This window comes from Halyomorpha halys, unplaced genomic scaffold (assembly GCF_000696795.3).
Source record: "Halyomorpha halys isolate HHAL.00 unplaced genomic scaffold, Hhal_1.1 Scaffold840.1, whole genome shotgun sequence".
Taxonomy (NCBI): Eukaryota; Metazoa; Arthropoda; class Insecta; order Hemiptera; family Pentatomidae; genus Halyomorpha; species Halyomorpha halys.
In genome coordinates, this window is record NW_027105349.1 from 597939 (window position 1) to 619531 (window position 21593).

The 21593-nt window shown below is 28.7% G+C and overlaps 1 protein-coding gene across 2 annotated transcripts; it reads left to right on the forward strand.

The window, feature by feature from the left end:
• Positions 1-788: 788 nt before the first annotated feature.
• Positions 789-16374, forward strand: LOC106686578 (protein BTG1). 2 transcript variants are annotated; one of them, XM_014429958.3, is made up of 5 exons: positions 789-1116; positions 1349-1906; positions 2809-2962; positions 7023-7095; positions 12120-16374. In XM_014429958.3, exons 2-5 carry the CDS (start codon positions 1596-1598, stop codon positions 12296-12298), a joined length of 717 nt encoding a protein of 238 aa, XP_014285444.1. In that variant the 5' UTR covers positions 789-1116; positions 1349-1595; the 3' UTR covers positions 12299-16374. The 2 variants fall into 2 exon arrangements, with proteins under 2 accessions (XP_014285444.1, XP_024215328.1); XM_024359560.2 differs by lacking the exon at positions 7023-7095 and having other exon boundaries at positions 804-1116.
• Positions 16375-21593: the final 5219 nt, after the last annotated feature.

Genomic DNA, 21593 nt, shown 5'->3' on the forward strand with positions numbered 1-21593 from the left:
GTGCATATAAATTTTAGAACTTAAATTACCATAAACTCGTGAGATTAAAAAAGAGCTAATTTAAGATTTGAAACATTAACTTTTTCTATTACAAAGATGTTGTCAATTGAAATATTAAGATCTTCTGCAACTTAAACTGAAATTAATTGTTCTCTTAAATATTTGCTTGAAGAAAACATTCAATATATAAAATTAAGTACAATTAAAAAACAAAATATTTGAAGATATGATATTCTAACTCTAAGATACAAGTTAACACTCTTAACTATTTATTGCAAAAAGGAAGAACAATATTCATGACACAAGGTTATATTCAGGGCTATATTCTTGCTTCCTCATGTTATGTGTTTTGGACTACTGCCATGTTCTAAATGAATTTTAGAAATAGTTTAAAATTTCAAAAAAGTTAAAATATACACATATAAATGTAATAGTACAAAAAAAAAATTTTTCATCCAGGAAACAACAAAACATGCATTCTTTGAGTAAATATAAACAAACAAGTTACTCTTAAACAATTCCATATTTACACACAATTCATTCTGTACAACAGATATCGAATAAAGTATAAAGAGAAACTAAATTATGAATTTATCTTAAATTTAAATTTATTATTAGTAAAATAAGAATTTATTTTACTAATTCTGGTGAAAATAGTAACTGTTATTAAAAAAGTACCACGAAAAAAAGAAACATTTTATTTTAACACCTTCAATTGTTACTGGAAACAAATTTCATACAATTGATCAACTTCATTTTATTTTCGAAACATCCGGAGTTAAAAGTTTAATTTACACTGTTAATTAAACTAAATTATAGAAAATCAGCGGTTATAGTAATTTGCTAATCAGGCTATACTCGTTGAATTTAAGAGAAGCTAATAGAACAGAAGACGCTGTTCCAAAAAATAACAGTAAACTTAATTTAAACGAAACGCCATTGTTGATAATCTTGTGCGTCATCATCACGTGTTGCCCCCCACCTCTTGGAAATGAAAACAACACAGCCATTGGTTCTAGTTAGTTGGAAACGTAGGTCTTTTGTCGTCATTTGTTTTCCTTTCACATAGCGCTTGCACGTTCTCTTTATTTCCCCACAGTTCTCATTTCTTTATTGGTGAGTAGAATTAAACTTATTTATTTCTTGTATAACATAAAGGCCCTTTTCTTGAATATTTTCTGGTGGAGGAAACTTGCAACGTAGATGAAACGTATGTTATGGTTCACCTGCCAGAAGCTTATTTTAGAAAGTGGGTTTCTAAAAGTGCTGTTTAATGCTATATATTCTCACTTTATTTCAATATTCTGTTATTTATTTAACCTAATTCTTCTGTTCTCTCATTTTGTAGGTCAGCAGTAGCTTGGAACTGTGCAAGCTTTTTTTTCTACAGGATGTGTTTGTTTTAAATTCAAGAAATTCTTATGTTTAGAATAATACTTTTAATTTAGAATCAGTGTTTTTGTGGAAGTGTTGAGGCCAGTACGTTAGTACTTGGCCTAGTTTTGTTTTAAGTGTCGTGTCACATATGTGTGTTAAGCTTCACATTTCATCTTCGTACCATTCTCTGTGTCACTGTAAACCTGGAACTTTCTACTATGCGCGACGAGATTTCAGCGGCAGTTGTCTTTTTAGTCCGCCTGATAGAAAAAAGCGAAAACTTTAACAGGGAACAATTGGAACATTTCAAAGACAGATTGTCTGAGCTGCTCCTTGAAAAATTTGAAAACCATTGGTTTCCTGAGAAACCAGATAAGGGGCAAGGCTACAGATGTATAAGGGTTAATGGAGTTAACAGGCGGGATGAAACTCTTGAACAAGCTGCTATCGCTTGCGGAATAAGATATGAAGACATGAAGCTTCCTTTTGAACTCACTATTTGGGTAGACCCAAATGAAGTATGCTGCAGGTAAATATAACTCATTTTGGTAGTTAAACAATTTTTTATTTTAACATCATTAGCTAAGCTTTTATTTCTCAATGTTGGGCTGATTTTATTATTATTTTAAGCTTTAAATTAGTTTGTTATTTTTCTGTCTTACATTATCTAACAGTTTACTTTCTTTTATGTATTGTGCTCATATTGATGAATTAAAATAATTAATTAATTAATTTTCATTGCAAAGTTTCTGTACAGATTTTGTAATGTAAAAAAGGGGGGTGGACCCCTTTTGAAGCCTACTTGTGTCCATTGTTCTCATGAATTGGTTTTCCAAACTTGTTTGTTGACCTAGCAGCTGGGAGTCAGTGAACCAGCCACCTATTTACATCTGCTGGGTTAGCCAATCCCTGATAATTTTCAGTTATACATTATATTTTGCATTTCATTTATTTATTTAATGTTATTTTTTAGTAAATGAATTTCTCGTAATTTTAATTTTTATTATAGTAAATGGATGAGCAATTATTATTTAAAGTTTTATGGTTCAGGATTGGCCTGTCAGTAAAATATTTGTTTTTTGTTTTTTTTATTCAGTAGAAGACTTTAACAAATACTTATTATGTTTTATCAAAGTAAAGGACTACTTTAATGTTAAACTAAATACATAGCAAAACAATTTATTTCCTAAATGTAAATTTATTCTCTATTTTATATTTTAATCTCCATTATACCTAGTAATTTGTTATGTAATTATTATAAGTAAATAAACATTTGATGACCCTTCCTCATATAATTTATGGGAAAATACTTTTGTAGTTTATTTTATTTTGGTTTTTGGATTATCTCTTCCCTCTTTTCTTTTTATTAATCTTAGTGATAATAGTACTAAATAAATTAAGTAATTTTTCTTTTTAATCATGTGTTGATAGATTTGGAGAAAACAAAGGATCTTTTTGTACTTTAGCGTCATTCAGCGACAAAGAAAGTATTGGTAGCAGTAGTGGTAGTGAGGATTCATTGAGTGAAGATTCTGTTAAGGAAACTCCTTCTCCTCTTTCTACTCCTGTCAAGCAAACCAATCAGGTATTTTCTAATTTCTATTTATTCAATGTGTTTGTCATCTACTTGATAATTTATATTATATTTGTTTTATAAGGAAAATCATTGAGTTAATTTTAAAAAAATAATTAGAGAGTTTGAACTTCAGAATTACAGAGTAGACATGACATCCTGGTTAGGTTGTACATGTGTTTCTGAATGAGGAAACCCCTATTTCTCTTAAGAAGTTTTCTCTTCCTCCCCCCAACCTGATTCTCTCCAATCCCCTCCCCCTAACTTCCTCTCTTTCTCTCTCATTTTTTACAAATGTGGATATGTATGAAAGACATTGCTTATTCTATTTTGAGTGATTTAATTAATGTACTCATCTAAATATTTTTTGCCTTTATTTTTTTATGGGAATAGAAGGTTTCATTTGAATCAGAATATAGTTTATTTAACCATTTTAATATATTCATCAGTCTTCTCAAATAATTATTAATTTATTATTATTACCATATAGACAAGATTGTATAGATTCTTTCCAGATTAATATCCAATTTGTTTCTTTTTTAACATAAGTCTTTGAATTGAAAAAAGTTTTATTTAAATTTATCCAGTTTCACAATATGTACAGCTTCCTGTTTTTATAATGAATAGTATTCTATTTTTCATTCTTAATTAAACTTCAGATTTAACTAATCTATTTTATGCAAATAATTATTGTCATACATTATTAGTAGAAACCATGTAAGACAGGTTTCCAAAAAGTTTTTCCATTAAACTTAGTAAACTCATTTAATTAAGTCAGAATCTAATGTTGGAAAATTAAGTTAAACATACGATTTACAAAAATTTTGCTATTTACAGCATAAAATTTTGTTCATGAATGATATATATGAAATAATATTCAATGAAGAAATTGAACTTTGACTTTAATTAAAATTATTTTAAAAATAATTTGTTACAACTAAATATATGTTGACATTCTTGGCTATTACTCTATACTCTCTGAGTCTCTATTACCATTTATTATTATCATTTAATTAATTTTTTGTAATGTTTTAGTATTACTAAGTTTTTGTTTTTGAATTCAATTTATTGTTTTATTCTTATCATATTCTACCTATCCCTCTGTTTAGCTGAGGTGTTGGCTAATATTATTTATATGTGGTAATTAGAAGTGTTTAGTAATGGTAGTTTTTCTTGCATGGTTTAGCTACCCCATTTGTTCAAGAACTCTTGCTTTCAAATTTTTAGGAATATAAATTTTGGTTGGATAAATGCCATATCTATTCCCCCTTTTATTGAAAAAAAAAATACACTTTTGTTTAAGCTATTATGGTAGTTAATTATAATTCAGTTTATCAATTAATAGTTCTGGCTATTAATTAATTACTAATTAATTAGTATATTAATATTTTCAAATGTAGATTTCTTATTTCTTTATTACTGATATTTTAGAATTAAACCTGTTCGAGAGTTATACCAAAAAATAAATTGACTTACTGATTTTATTTCTTTAAGCAAGTTTGAACACTTTGGGGTTCTTCTCGCTGTTATATATTTTTGATAAATAAACATGTTGTTTTAGAGCTTGGGTGTGCATTATTTTATTGGGACTGTCAATTTTTTATTTGAAGGTCTAATTAAAGCTATAAGTTTTCATTCATGACCCTATGCCTGAGACAAGTTGGCTTAGTGCATTATATATTATACTAACAAAATGTATGATAGATGATAGGGTATTAATTAGCATGTACTGTAATGAATACTATAATGCACCTTAATTTAATTTTTTTTTTTTAATTTGTGCTAAAACAGTAATCAGTCCTTGCCTGATCCTGATTTGTTGAGATATAAAGTAAATTGAGTGAAAAGACTAAAAGATGAGTGTTATTAATGAAATACTGAAAAATATGCAGGGAATTAGTTTTAAATTGTGGAGATTTTTTTCAGAGCAAGGTTTTAGTAACCAGAATCACATAATTTATTTAATCTGTTTACCGGAGGGCAGAATAAATTTAAACAAGGTGCAAATTTGGCCGGGTGTATGACTCATGTCTCTTCTTAAATAAGACATAAGACAGTTACAGTAATATAATAATATACCCTTAATGAATCAAAAGGTTAATTAGATATGTTTTGATCAATTTTCTTTAAAATCAGCCACATTTCTCTATAAAAAAAACTGATGTTCCTACTTTCTATTAGTTTTTATAAATACAACCCTGAGTGAAGGGTTAGACATACTCATGGCCCCAAACGTTTGTTAAAAAAAAATGTATGTTTGTGTCTGATTGAAGTTCTGTTTATTTAACCTCCTCATTTTTCTTCATCATACTTAGTGCTAATTTATTTTTGTGTATTCTGGGGGTGTTGGTCTTCACTGCTAAGGTAACTTCTTACAATATAAAATCAGCTGTCAACCTTTCTCTGTACATACACAGTATCAAATAACAGTACCCGAATATTAGGGCTGATTTCATATAATATATTAATTACAAAACTTCACATAGTGATTTCTAACGTCTTTTTCGAATAAGCTCCCTTTTTCCAGTTATTCCCTCAATTGTATTGTAAAGGTTGGTAAGATGGTAAGATACTGAACAGAGTTTGACAATAATAAAAATTAACACTAACAGTGACTGAGGACCTACTTAAACTGAGGAGGTATCTTATTCCTTCTTAAAATAAGTGGAAGACTGATAATGTTCAAGTTGCAAAAGAATATTGTTGACTTTATTTATGAGTCTTTTGTACTATTTTGTCTTGTGTATTAAAACTATTGCATTTGTTTTTGAAAACTCTTTATCAGTCCATCCCCTAGTTTTTATTACAGTTTGAACAATGTTTTGATTTAAAAGCTACTTCTGTATCATTAACATAATAACCAAAACTAAGAATAAGATTAAATTGATTTTTTATCATTGCTGTGTAAAACACATCCTTTGTCCTGAAGTAATACAATCTTTAACTGTATCAGATAAATAAAAAGTTATTCTTTGTTACAGTGTATAAAAACTATCAAATAGTTTTTTAACAATACATGACTGTGTCCTGGTTTATTAAACTTCTTACAAACTTACTCTTTCAAGATTCTTTAAAACTACTTCAGTATTTTTATTCCTAGAGATATTTTTTTCTTTGTTCAGTTACCTTGAAACATTTCTTTTTGTTTTTATCAATGCTTTGTAAAGCACATCCTTTGTTTGTGATGAAGTTATATAATATTTTTATGTATGATATCATACAAAAAATATAGTCTGAATTAACTCAATACTTTAAACAGTAAAACTTCTATACATAGGGCCTGTGGGTAAGATGATTTTGTGCACTTATGGTATGGAGGTATCCATTAAGAAGAGATAAATTTAAAAAGGACTGAAAAATGAAATAATTAAATTATGTACATTAATATTTTTATTATTTTTACTTGCATGAGAACACTAAGTTTTTAAGTGAAACACATTAAGTAAATACATAAATATATAGCTCAATGACAGGTGTTTTGAAATCAGTATATCAAGCCTGAACATTTTTTTTATTATTATTATTAAAATTGGCGGATCATTAAATCGCAGGTTTATCTTTTAAATCTGGGTTTTGACGGCAATTTAAAGAGTGTGGGCAGCAATTTATGGTCTAAAGCCTCATTATTATTTAAATCAGTAATAATATTGACCTTTTCTGAACCCATCATGGTTATTGCTAAATTATTAACAATAAATTGGCTAGTTAGTGTATCCCTTCCTCTTTTGTTAGATCACTTTCAATGAGATTACATTTTAAGTATTGAAACTATTATTCTTGGATGTTCTTGCTTTGATTTTATTTATCATCACTCTTATTATTAACTATTAGTTTCTGGATATTGTAATCCGAGTTTGTTTCCTTCCCAATATCTCTACTCTTTTCTTTCTTTATCATTATTTTGAAACTTTGTGCATGACTTCTTTTATACCTAATTTGAAAAGTAAATTTTACTTTTGATTTGGATTGTTCCAACTGATTGATGTTTCCAATTCTTAAAATTATTATTATCCTTTTCTATTTATTTGGTTACTCCATCATTGATTTATTTTATCTGATTTATTGTTGATAGGTAAAAGAGCTGTCAAGAGTTATTATGAAAAACATGGCACCTATGAATTTTACAGAATGGCAGAATAATCAATGTTTGTTTTTAATTTTTATTATTTAATTTTATTCTGTGCATGGCCTCTTAGTAGATTCATTTTGATAGTTTGTTTTTTCTTGATTGAATATTTTTTTATATTTTAATTTTTATTATTTATTTATAAAATGTGTGTGGTCCAATTTAATTATAATTTTAAAATTGATCATTGGTGTTTTAAAATTTTTAAGATGATTAAAATAAATTTAAAATATTTTAGACAATTTTAAACCAGTCAGATTACATTCAGGCTTTGAAATTAAATTATTTGCTTCCTATGACAAATAAACCTGATTCTAATTTAAATTTGGATTTGGATTTCCTCTTGATATAAAATTAGTTGATTGTTTCAGGATAGGAACTTTCTTTGACTTACATTTCTTGGGTCCATTTTTTCCTATACAAATCAGTCAGTACATGACATTAGATAGATAAAAAATTTCCACTTATATGTTACTTTTTTAAACATCTAAGAACAAATTTTGTTGTCTGTTCCTACTACTGTGAATTCCATGTTCATACCTATAACTGTTAATCTGGTTTTGATGAAATTTTCATGAATTGTATGTGATACCATGATGGCGCTGTATCAATTTATATCAAAATCCAGCTTCTACTTTTGCACAATTCTATTTTCCTTGGCAAACTTATGTTGGAAAAGCAGGTCCTCTGGTTTAGTCTAAAATTGAGGGTTAGTGTAAAAACTCTTTTATAAATTTGACCAAAATCCATTCCCTACTTTCCTTTATGCGTGGATAGACATATTTCCTAACACAACTATATTTCAAATAGTTCAACCAATTTGGGGATTAGTGTAAAATGAGTGGAGTATCCATTTTATCAATTTTCATTTGTGATGGAAAATGACATAAACAGAAAGGTGACACAATGGCTTGTTGCTACAAATAGATATTATTATGGTCTTCTGAAGCATATAAAAGTTTTTAGCTGCTACAAATCTGCTAAGTTGCTTCTATACAAAGAGCAATCAACCATTTCTGATTTATGTTTCTGAATCATGGATGGTGATGAATATCAATATAGTAAAACTACTAATTTTTGAAAGGAAGTTAATACAAAAAATGTATGGTCCAGTAGAGTAAAGTAACAAATGGAGAAAAAGATATAATTGCGAACTGGCCAACCTATATAAGGAGTCAGAATTGTTAAAGCCTCTCTGAATAACAAGATTCAGATGGGAGGAACCATGGTATGCAGGTGGAGGAGACCTCAACCGCAAAGAAGCTGCTGATTATAGATGAAACTCTTAAGATAGTTGAAGATTAATTTTCTAATGTTTTTTTCTTCTGATATAGAGAGATTCCTTCTACTTCAATCATGTTATTTGAAGTATGAAGGTTATCCCTGAAGAAAAAGTCAGAAAATATAAATATATTGCCTTCGAAAAAGAAAATTACTTAGCAAATTGAGGAATTGTATTTTGTTGTTTAGGCACTCATTATTTAAGCTTAGACCAAACCAAAAGCTCAGTAGCCTATCAATAAGGAAATTTACCGGGGTCACAGATGTAATTAGGCATGTCAAGAAGATCAAAGGGCAATGGGCTGGGCATCTAATGAGGAAGAACGACGAAAACTGGGCTAAGAAACTAACAGAGTGGATTCCCTTGGATATGAAAATGAACCGAGGCAGACAAAGAAGAAGATGGGTAAACGAGATAAAGAAGGTAGAAGAAACAATGTGGTCACGAAAAGCCAAGGACAGAAAACACTGGAAGGTGAAGATAAGTGAACCAAAGTATGGATAGTCCCCGTTAAGAACTTTATTACTCCTTAAAAAGGAAGGTATATCTATATACATGTATTTAAAGAAAAAGTAGATGTAAATATAAATGTAAATAATGCTATTATAAATGTATATAAATAAAGACTGTTATTATTTATTTATAATTGTCAACTGTTTCTTTTGGGTTTCCTTCATATTTCATATTGCTCCATTACTAGAGGTGGAGTTTTACATCTTTTGTTATATATGGTTAGTTAGGTAAAACTAAATCTCATTGCTAAGACTTGCTTTATTAGAAAATTTAAAGTGGTTGACTTTTAGTAATTTTCGAAATATATGTACTTCAATTTTATGTTTGTTTAGCATTTCCGCTTTTAAAATATTAGTACTTTTGACTTCTCAAGATTTAAAAGATTTCAAATTTTAATTCGTACTCTGCTGTATTATTCATTTTTTGTAATATAAGTGGATTACTACTGTATGTTAGTAAGTAGTACTTGTATGTTGTGGACCTCACCTAATGAAATTATTCTGTGAAAAGCCATATTTTGCACAATTTGTAGTTATCTAGTTGTTAAAGTGAGATGTAAAAATTCAGTGTTTCAACGAGTACAGTTAAACCTTGTGTTGATCTAAAATTTTGAAATGACTTAAAAAATTCTGGCTATGAAAAGTCTAGATGAGGTGGAAAGACGAGAAGTCCAAATCATCTACAAAACGACAGAAAACCAGTTGGAGATGTTTGAACTTAGGACTCAGTGAAGTGATTGTGAAACATAGAATCAAAAAATTGTTACTTAAAAGTCTTTTCTGTGCACAAAACTAATACTGTAATTTAAAAATTATTTTGTTAATGTATGTAAAATGGAAATTCTGCTAATCCTGTTTTTGTAAGAAAAATTATGTAAAACTAAATTTGATAAAAAAAGTGAATATTTAAGAGGGTGTATTAAAGTGAAATGTAAGAATTCATTTTTTTTTTTTTTTTATTGTACACATGTTAGTTACCTCTGTGGCAAACTATAAATATATCGATTTTACCGGCTTGCAATGGTTTTATAACAGTCAGTCATGGTTACCAACAATTCATTGTTTTATGTGTGTGTTGTTGGTTCTCACTACTGTAAGAATGTTTTATGTTATCTACCCGTAACTAATAAAAAAGTAAAAACATTTTGTTTCCACCACCGTGGTGTTCAACAGTTGTGTCATACTTACTCCACAATTTAGTGATATATATTAATCGAAACAGACAAAATATGTTGTCATACGTGTATTATTGTTGTCTGTGCAATTTATCACATTCTGATATTCTGTTCTGTTTTTCTGTCCAGCAAATATTTGTTATTGCTGTTTAATATGATATGATATTCTTCTGTAATTTTGAACATTATAAGTTTCTTGGTACTTTCTCATTCTACAATATACTGTTAAAAACGGGATAATGTATAGTTAATACCTTCAGGTGAAGAACTGGATACCTTCACCACTTAGTGGACTATTCTGAGACTGATTTATTCTATTTTAAATATATTTCACAGCACAATTATTTGCAGTTCCCATTTTATTTACACTAAATTCATCGACCCTCAGTAAAGACTATTTTTTTACATGTTTATCCGAGATAACAACTCAAATGTATTGGACATATTATCTACATCAATTCTGATTTTGGTTCTTTTTCTTATCCAAATCATTCTTTATCAATATGAATTATGTCATAAACTGAAAAAATTATCATTCATTCATATAAATTGTTTTTTCTTCGATAATTACAGAAGCTATGGAGTACATATCGGTGGGGAATTATTGTTTATTTATTAGGCACTAGATATATAAACATTAAGATAGTTAAAAATACATAAACTACACCTCTGAATATCTTCATTTAATTTGAAATAGAGATGGTTGTCTATAAAGGCTAGGCAGTTCAGTAAAACCACTGCTGACCTTCCATTGTACAGGTCAGTGGTTCCTAATTAGTATTTTTCAAGGACCTCTGATCCAATAGCTATAGTGGCATGAATGTTTACTTTGTTTGCATAAGATCTATCTTGTTTGCTCAAAACATTTAAAATTAAAAACTAAAAAGAGTATAAACTCTTTTGTTTGTTTTTTAAAATATTACATTTTATGAACCCTGATTGCCATTTTATGAAATATGACTGCTAAAAAACATAAGATTTAGTGGAATTTTGAAGTTGAGTCTCAATTATCTGAAGAACAGACAGTCTACAAAAATAACAAAATTTATTACAGATCCTGTTATCATTCCAAATGTTAAGTATTATGCATTTCTCTGGCTGTTATCCTAACAAATATTTTATTTGGTTATTTCTTCTTGTTTTATTGTGTAAGCTGCTTCATCTACTTACTTTGTTTTAGACTAACCACTGTTAATTAATTTTTTTTAATAGGCTTTGGTTTAGTGAATTAAAAAAAAATTTATATTTTTCTTCAACATTCATAAATGACCAACTTATAAGCAGTTACAATTTTGGAACAAAATAACTCAATTATGTCAACAATTTTTAAACTGTAACACTATTTTGAAGAAGAATTACTGGTGTTTGAAGAAGATGATCAAGTTCTGTAATTTAGTGAGCTTGAAATATGCTTAAATGCTTGGCTTTCTCAATTGAGGTTTAGCAACAATCCTATCGAAGGGCTTGAAGAAAAAGCCCTTTTTCATGCTATTAATTTAGGAATCGATGATCACAAAGGAAGTCAGGGTTATAAAATAAATTATTTTTAATAAAACTGTTTAAGTTATGAAATGTTTTTACTCTTCACAAACTCTCTCCAATATGGAAATATCTTATAAATTGAAGTCTTTGCCTGAGCCCTGTAAATTCGGATTAATGATAATCAACTGTTTAAATGGTTAGTTTTCCTCTCACAAATCATCAACAGTGAAAGAATTGTTTTGGTATTTAAATTTATATTGGATTCACTATCGCCTACATACAATTGATTACTGTTTCAAAATGAAATCTTATCAAGTTGAAATTCTTCAAAAGTTATAAAGCAAAATTAGATAAAGTTAGAAAGCATTAATAGTTTAGACAAACCTCTCCCCCCACCCAAGGAGTCTTAGCTAATCTAGGTGTTAAAATAAGGAAATTTCATAGATGTCATGCGGATAATGTTTAAACCCCAAAATATCTGTTACAATCCTATTTTTGTTTTTTATATTGTTATTAATTGTGCATGCAATAATTTCTATTAATTTTTTTTTTAATAATAGGATTAATATATGTTTGTTTTTTTTATTTTAAGGGTCCAACAGAAATAAAAACCAGGAGAAACGGCCAGCAACAGCAAATACAGCATGGTGGTCGGGGGCGGAGAGGAAGCCTGTACCCCCAACACCCCCTCAATGCTTGGTACAGCCTCATTTCTCCACCGTGGCTGCCCCCTTCCCCCCCTCCTTATACCCATCCAGCCTATCGCCATAAATGGCCTCCTCACCGCTACAGCTCTCCTCCCAAGCCCGCAACGCTCAAGGTTTAATGATCAGTCGGTTTAATAAAAGTGGCAGACACAGGAATTCGTACGTTGGACTTCTCATCTGTTTAAAAAAAAAAAAAGAAATGATTAATTAAGAATTTTGTCTCACATTCTCCTCCTTGATCAGAAATATTGAGCATGTAATGCAGTTTCTGTATTGTTTGAGGGTGTGAATTATTATTAATTTCCTTTTGGTGTAACTTTTAACCAGTTTCAATCCAAGGTTCCTTTTTTATTAAAACATTTTACCCATCCAATTACTTTAAAACAAAAGAAACTATTTTTTGGTAATATTTCACACCCAATTTTGAATACCAAGGAATTTACCAAACATTTCCAGTCAATTTAATATTAAATTTCGAAATAAAAAATATTTTATTTTCATATGGAATTTTTAAGAAATTGAAATTTTCATAATTTGTTACTATAAATTTGTAATATATTACTTTTTTCAAACTATATTTTTTTAATGACGACATTTTTAAAATTGTAAATAAGATTTGCAATTTGACTGGCTAGCCATAGGGATTATTTTAGATATTTTTTGTATATTGCCACAATAAAAAAAAAATCAATAAAAAAAAATCATTTCTAATCAAAATGTAACCATTACTCATTAAACAAATTTTAATGAATACGATGTATGCTCTTCCATCTATTAAATAAATAGGTTAGTTATACAAATGGTTATGTTAATTTATGTTGAATATCGGCATTTATTTTATTTAATAATAAAATTTGAAAGTACAAGAACAGTTGTTTAGGTCTGTAAATATTGTAAAACATTGTGATATGAAACATTTTGTATATTACTCTTTACTTTAATGTCTATATATGATTATACTGGTTAATGATTATGCATTCATTTACATTCTATTATTTATAAGAATCATTGTATATTTCACCCAACATAAACACGAAGCGTCATCTGTACCTTTGACATAATTTTAGTTTTAAATTGAATAAAGACTTTTTAGTAGTTTATAACTATTAAATTTTAGTTTTGATATTTCTAATATTTTTAGTGTTGGCATGTTATTAGATAATTTTCAAGTCAATCGTATTTACCATTATTAAAAAAAATGTGTTTTTTGGGTGGAAAATGTACTTAAGGTCAAATGTGAAAATGTTGCTTTGTGTCCTGATTGTTTAGTGCAATTATGATCTCTGATGTTCCTTATAGTGGATTTCTTTTTGACCTTCCAGCCAGTAAATGATATTGTCTTATTGAAGGAAGTCCTCCATAACTGTGCCTGTTTAGGTGTAAGTGGATGTGCATGCATTGAATGCTAGTGTGCTACCTAATTTTAAAATTTTATTAATGCTGGAAATGGTTATTCTTTCGACTGTGATGAACATCAATTTTCATTTCGTGAGCATTTTGTGATATTAGTATTTCTATTTGGGTTTTGTACCCCTTTACCAGCTATGGCCTTTCCTTGTCGCTTACCAAAGTTGCAATTTATTTCTGTACAACAAGGAGAATAATGTTTTGCTAAAAATCCGATTAGATATAGAAAGCATAATATACAATATATTTACAAATTTATATTGATACATATACTTGTATATGTATGTATAAGTTTTAAAATATATTTTTTTTTTCTGATTTTTTTAATTTTTTTTTTTTCTGTAGATATAAAAATATGGGTATATTTTTCCATTGAACGAATATATATTGGAGATATGGAGCTTTTTATTATATCATTTTTTAATTATATATAATTATTATTAATTTGTTTTTGTAGTAAAACTCCATCAAATCTATAATTGACTTAATAAGCAATTTGAAAAATTGTTCTTTATCAATGTTTATTAATTAAGATTTTTCCTCTCTATTGTTTTTAACATACTTGATGATGTATAATATTATCATCCTTAGTTGTATATTTGTAAAGGAATATTATTAAATCTGTCTAATGATTTTTTTTGTTATGGTGCCTTTCAATTTATAATAAAAAAAATTTGTTCCTCTTTGGTTTAGAAGTCATTAATACTTTCTTTTTTATCAAATGTTTTTTCTTTTTTTTTTTATATATACATATTTCTACTGTCTTAAGATGGATTATTAACTTAGATATGTAGTTTCCTTTTGTTTTATATTATATACATATAGAGTTATATACGTATATATATTAATAAATTTTGTATTCTTATTTTAGTAAGAATAAATTGGTATATGTATTTCTAATTGAACCATAGTGTTAAAATATATGTGTATATGTTTGATTTTAAATTAAGAATTAAATTCATTAAATTTTTTTACTTTATTATTGAAATAATAAATTTTTTTTATGTAGTTGAAAGACTCTGCGATGATCACGTTTGCCTACATAATTAAATAATTCTCAAATATTATAAATAAAAGATAATTTTGTTTAACCTCTAGTAGCATCTGGTTTTATATGCACATATTGCTGCCTTCAATATGAATATTGTCTTTTATTTTGGGTTATCAGTTATTATTATATTAAATTTTAAAATTTGTATTAATATATTTTTTAATTGTTGATAGTTTTGTTTGGCCATGAGTGATTATGAAATTATAATACTGATGATATATTTCTCATGCTCGGATCTGTTAATTTATATCATCTAATGATAAAGATAAATCGCTGAATGCATATTTGCTATGTATGTTGTAGATGCATTTTCACAGATAGTCATTTAGCTAAAGTTTAATCAATAAATGATAAGTTTTTAATATAGAATTTAACAAATACCAAAATATTTGTAAGAAAGTTTTTCAACTCTCCACATCAAAGACAGGTACCAATTCTTAACTTTCAAAGTACATTGGTATTTTCTGTATTTGAGACTATTTGCAGATATGTGAGTCAAATCAAATTTGTCACATATATGCTTTTTTTGATTACATCAACCGGCGGGCGCTGGCAAGGTACAGTTTTGAATCAGAGAAACCTCACCCTGCATGCGCCTGCCAGTTTGATATTACTGAAAACTTGTGTCATATTATTTATCACAATACCTTGACATGTATTTGGCATAATTTTAAATTTTTGTTCTGGCAATGAAGATTGAAGGCAGGAATTTGTTTTTAGGTTAGGCTTTAACTTATTAAATTTGCTCTCAAGCAATTAAAATCGAAGCATATTTATCACAATTTCATTTCAGCTCATTAATTTTTGTGTTATTGATGTATTTTTCCTATTCTAGAATGTTGTTTTGTGAATATCTTAAAATACTTAACGTGACACTCTTCTGTAAATAAGAATCTAATTACTGAAATAATTATGGATATAAAAATGTTATACTCTTGTTCAACCAAAGTCTTATATATTTTTGATCGTTTGGTGTAATTAAAAATGAACAGAAAAAACAAACAAAAAAAACATGCATGTATATATATTTTAAATGTTGTAATTTATCATATGATGTTGTGGTTGTCGTAGGAGCTTTACATAACATTCTTTTTAAATTTGGAGTAGAACACAACTGTTTTTATCACAGGGTCCATTTACCAAAAGCTAAATAAGTTTTCAAAATATTGTAAAAAGTTGTAGGTTATGTTGTAGTTAGCAAAGTTTATATATTATATTTCAATTTTGTTGTATTTATAAATTGTGTAGTAAATCTGTTGCTATTATTGTTGAGGAATTATGCGTATGAATACTGTATAAAGCTGGTCCTTTGATTTTGAGCACAGCTAAGAAAACAATAAAAAGAGTGTCAAATTCAACTATAAACTTATGTAATGTACATAATATTGTGATCTCCATAAATGCATGATGATAAAAATGTTGAAACATGTTTTTGTATTTTTGTTTTCTTTTTTTACCTTTTTTAAAATAATTTTTTCAAGAATCTTAGTATTTCTTGTATCTCATTTAAATTTTATTGTTATTTGTGGAGATAACATCATATTTTTGTTTATATTGGGTAATTAAAAATATGGGAGAGTAGAAATTAATAGTCATACCATATATATTTTTAATTACGTTACTGCCTAGATCCAGCTTTAACACCTTATTAAGTAGATTAATAAACACTTAGTTTTGCATCATTTATAGTATTTTATTTTTTCCTTTACTGGCTGCAAGTTAGATCTATTGAAATTTTGGTATGAAAAAATGTATCTTCTGAATATATTAAATACTACAGAAATTAAGCAAGAATAATTCTAAGGCCTTCAATACTTTTAATAAATATAAAGCAATCTTGTGAAATTGTTTTCTAGTAAACTTTGAATTAAAATGTTTGTGGTCAGTGGTTAGGTGGCCACAAAATCTTATTCCAAGTTTGAATCAATTAAAAAATATTTAATATTGAAAACATATTTTTCAATGAAATATATATATATATATAATCAATTACTTATTTTGAGGAGTTGGGTATTCTAAACTGTAGACCTTTGGCAACATATATTTGTATCATTTTAAACTTAATAGAGAGAAAACACTTTTTTCTATCTGGATTCATGAAGGGTGAGACATAATAATATAATAATTATTCTTGATATAAGTTTATTTTATTGTTAAAACAGGAATGATATATATTGTATTATTCTGCTGGTTTTAATATTACTATTTATACTTAAAGCGGAGTCCATGGTAATATTTATTTGTCTTAAATTTGGGTTTTCTGAATTAATCTATATACTTTGGGCTGCTCACTCCATTTCTTTATGAACAAGTACAATAATAAATGCATTATGTATTGAATAGGTAATATCTTTTTTTTCTATAAAAGTATATAAATAATTTCACTGAGTTTAACAGACCCACCTGTCACTACTGGTACCTCTGGTTGAATGATTTTTACCGAAAAAAAAAATTGTTTTGAAAAACTGTAACTCGTTAATTATTGAACATAAACAACTCTATTTAGGCAGAAATTTAAACTCAAATGCACTACTAAGTAATTAATAATATTTCAGCTAGTTGTATCACTTTAGAAGTTGATGGTAATAAACTAAAAAAAAAAAACGCAACTATTTATAAAAATCTGCCACATTAGGATATGGCTTGATCGATCCATACGGAGTGGTAAATTTTTTACAAACAGTTTTACCTAAGAATCCATCAACAGAAATTAATTTATACTTCTAGGTACAGCCAAATTTTAAGCTATTTTTACTGAACTGAGGTGAGAAGTTCAAATCCAAGAAGAATTGCGAAAATTAAAATATTTTATAATGTAGTTGAGAAACTAAGAATATTGTAATAAATTGGAAAATTCAAGATTTTGTTCCTTTCCCCTATCAAGTCTAGCAATGCTCGTGATAGGAATTAGATAACAAAAGAATTACTTAGTATGTACAGTACATAAGAAAAGATTTGACGAACAAAACTATCAGATTGGAGTTCAAAAACCTCTTTACCTTGAGAAGTAAAATTTGCATAGTATTTTTGCAATATATTATGGAGGTTAACAACCTCTTGATGGATGAGATTTGTTGGTACTATTTTGAAGCTAATTTCAATACCCCTAACAACTTAATTGACAATTTGGACAACTATGTGAAGTACTGAGTAGACAACAAATTATTTCTTTACAAGACAATAATAAAACCTATCTGGACTTATGGATTAGATCTGTGGGGTCAGCTAAAAACCCTTTCATCAAATGTGTTCAATCCTTTCAGTCTAAAGTCCTTAGAACAATAGCCAATGCACCTTTCTATGTAATCAACAATGCTCAACGTAATGACCTTAATATTCCATTTGTATCAGTCTTATTAAATCCTAATTCTCTACTCAAGCTCTGAGCGTCTGCAATTAGCGCCCTCACTCTTCCTCCACTGGCTTTTAATACCAGTGACTTAGTTGAGCGAGAAACGGATCTTCAGTAGCCCTCGTTTTCCTCCACAAGCTGGGTTCGGAGTTCCTCAGGCTGAATCTAAATAGAAATAATTGTGTTTAAGAGGTTATTTTACTTTATGTATTATTTTTTTATTATTATTCTTTTGATGTTATTGCTTTATTTTTCTTAATTTCTTATTTTGTTATCATTTAACTTATATATTTGTTAATATGGTGTGACTGAGCTCTATGATCCCTATTATTGTCTATTATAATATACGTATTACATTGTCTATTAATAAATGACAGAATGTAATATTACACAATAATTTTCATTCGGTGTCCATATCTTTAGAACTACATAAAACACTAGAAAACCTAATGAAACATCTTTTATAGTAGAGTAAATTTACTATAATGTGCTTAATAGAGCTGTAATCGTTCGATAGTCCCTGAGAAAGAGTTTTTTAAAAAGCAACATTTCATAACATAACAACGAAAAATCAGTAGTTAGTAAATTTATTTTGGGAAAAGAATCAGATGTCTATTAGCACTCAAATTAAAGTATTTTGTTATATATGTAGATTTTGAGGGAAGTAATTTTCAACTTTGCTTCATTTGTGTAAATTAATGCATCATTATAGTTCAAACCTTATCAAAATTCACTGGTTAAAATAATCTTTACAATTTAGAAAAACATTTTTCCATCACTCTAATTCATTTTTTTCCTTATAAATTTTTGTTCTTATATAAAATAACAAAGTTCTTATAAAAAATAAAAGAAAATTATGTATATTTTTGTCATTTATTCGTTTTGCTTAAAGATACAATAAAGATAAAGTCAACTCTACTGCGTATTTAAACCTTGAATTGTTTTTTGTTTTTTTTATGAATAAAAGATTTCTTGGAATAAATAACAAGAATTGTTTGTAGAATCATTTACTCTTTACTTAGAAATAATTCCGAAAACTATCATGGTCATGGCCATCTTTAATCAAGTGGGGGCCCCGGATACTTTAAGATATGGGGGCCCTTTAGGTTAGAGATGGGGGTCCTCCAGTTTAGAGATGGGGGCCTTTAAATTATTATATGAACAACTTTGGGTGATGAAAAACACACTAATTAAAATCATTAATTTATTTATGTTTTTTTTTTAGTTGATCGTAGATTTGACATGAGAAGATGGTCAGAGGTACGGTCAGTTAAGATAAACAAAAAAAGTAAATTATTATTCACTTTTGCAGACGTTTCGACGAGAATTCCATGCCTTCATCAGGGCTGAAAAACAAAATGAGATAACAACCTTAAAATATTTGGTTCAGGTCGAAACGTCGCCACAAATAAATAAGTTTTAGTTATTTGTGTAAATTTACTGACATCACCCCCCGACCATATTCTTCTCATATTAATTAATTTAATGTTAGATAAGCGACTAACAGTAAAAAGAAAAATTAAACATTTACATAATGTACTTTTCTTGATTTCGATAAGTAAAATCTATAATTACTTCTCAAATACACCACATTCTATAAACATCAGTGAAAAACTGCTCGACCATTCTTAAAGGAATTATATTTCTCAGTTCATTCTTGATTCGTTTTCAATTTATGCGTAACAGAAGTAAGATGGTCCAGCATGCCCGTATGCTAAAGATAGCACTGGTTAGATTCTCACCAGTGGTACTCAACCTTTTTTTCATAGAGCAACTATTGAAGGTATGGGCGTTCCGAAGAGGGGGCAGCCCCCCGCCAGCTAGAACTGATAAAAAATTATTAATTCAATAAAAATGAATGTTTTTTTTCCAAGCAAATACTAATTGTAATAACTAATAAATCAATGCGACAATTATATATAATTTTCTTAAAATTTTGGTTTGATTCGCCTTTTCCTTAAAATGTCACAACCTGATTGACTATGGCTAGCCACCCTAGTTTTGATCCAGGGTACGCCTCTGAGTTTCACGGTGACAGGCTTAAGTTTTCTTTCTTTAAAAAGAGTTCCGAAATTTATTAAATCGCATACCATGATTGTGAACACTGACAGCCAAACCAATATGTAACAGGCTGTTTAATTGGATAAAAAAATTGTTCACTGGTCGGTCTATTAGTAATACTATCGTACGAGATAAGGGGCCTCATGATCTCGAAGCCCCAGATTCCGGGCACATTTGGGCCTTAGTGTTAGGACTACACTGATCTTGGTGGGGCCTGGGCTATTATTCAGCTTAAGAGGAGAGCTTTCTCCTTGATGTGTTGTGGAAATAATGGTTAAGTGTGTCATTGATCTGTCGCCAGAGCTGTGTTAATACTCTCCTCCCCTTCTGATGAAGTAAATTGCAGGCTGCAATCGGCATCAACAATGGAAGAGAACCGGTTATTGATGACATCTGTTTGCGGCTCACCTGTCTACCTTTAAAGGCCTCCGCCAGGTGTGGGCCAGCTGCATCATATGGCTTCCAAGCGAGACCTCATTATAGCTACCTCCATAATATTTTTTCTTTTTAACTTCCGCTTAAATTCCAGCTAAATTTCCGACTCTAATTATTATTTCATCTTTTTAATAAACGATCAAAATTACCACTTTTGGAAAAACTAAAGATTTATACCTACTTTCTTAGACCAATTTGGACTTCTGTTACACAAATTTATGGATATGCCAAAAAAACAAACCTACTAAAACTGCAACAATTTCAATCAAAATTATTAAGACTGATCAGCAGCGTTCCCCCCTACATCAGTAACAAGAACTTACACTATTAATTAAAAAAACCCTACGTACAAACATTTAATCACTATAAAAACCGGTTTCACGACACACTAAACCTCTCATTCAAGGACTATCAACACGAGATAACGTTAACGAAGGAGCTGGAACTGGGACCTCTTAAATTGATTTTTAAATTTCAATTTTAATGGAGAGGTATCATTGGATAACCTTATCCTTCATGACATTGATTTTTTTCTATGCATCTCATTCGCTGGTTGTAAAATATCATTTACAGTTTTGAATAATGTAAAATAAAAAAATAAAAAAACACTTCCACATACCTATATGTACATGGAACTTACTGTTGGGAAAGTATTGCAATCGTGCAAAATTTCGAATTTGAGTTTTCGGTCCAAATACACGTTGTGAGTCCAAATAACCAAGTCCCACAAAACGGTCTGTTAGAGTGTGTTAATTTCCTAGCTCAAAAAAGTCATAAAAAACTGAAACTTTCGTACTTCACAAAACTTGTGATGGGACAGTAACTTTTCCGGTAAAATCGACTGGGCGGAAGTGCCACTTAATAGAAACGATTTTTTATTTTTTTCCAATTTTCTCAGAAATGGCTCAAGCGATTTTGATCAAACTCGATGTACCGATGTACAGCCATGTAATATTTAATATCAGCTATGAGTGTTATCCTGATTAAAATAGTCTGCCAGGGTTAAAATTCGTAATGTTCAAACAATTCCCTCTTCAGTACCTTTTTTTTTTT

What these genes read in the sequence shown, in the direction of transcription:
- LOC106686578 (XM_014429958.3), top strand. Translation starts at nt 1,596, where the DNA reads ATGCGCGACGAGATTTCAGCGGCAGTTGTCTTTTTAGTCCGCCTGATA. An exon ending in CTGTCAAGCAAACCAATCAG is followed by an intron (nt 2,963 to 7,022) that starts GTATTTTCTAAT and finishes TATTGTTGATAG; the next exon opens with GTAAAAGAGCTGTCAAGAGT. An exon ending in AGAATGGCAGAATAATCAAT is followed by an intron (nt 7,096 to 12,119) that starts GTTTGTTTTTAA and finishes TTTTATTTTAAG; the next exon opens with GGTCCAACAGAAATAAAAAC.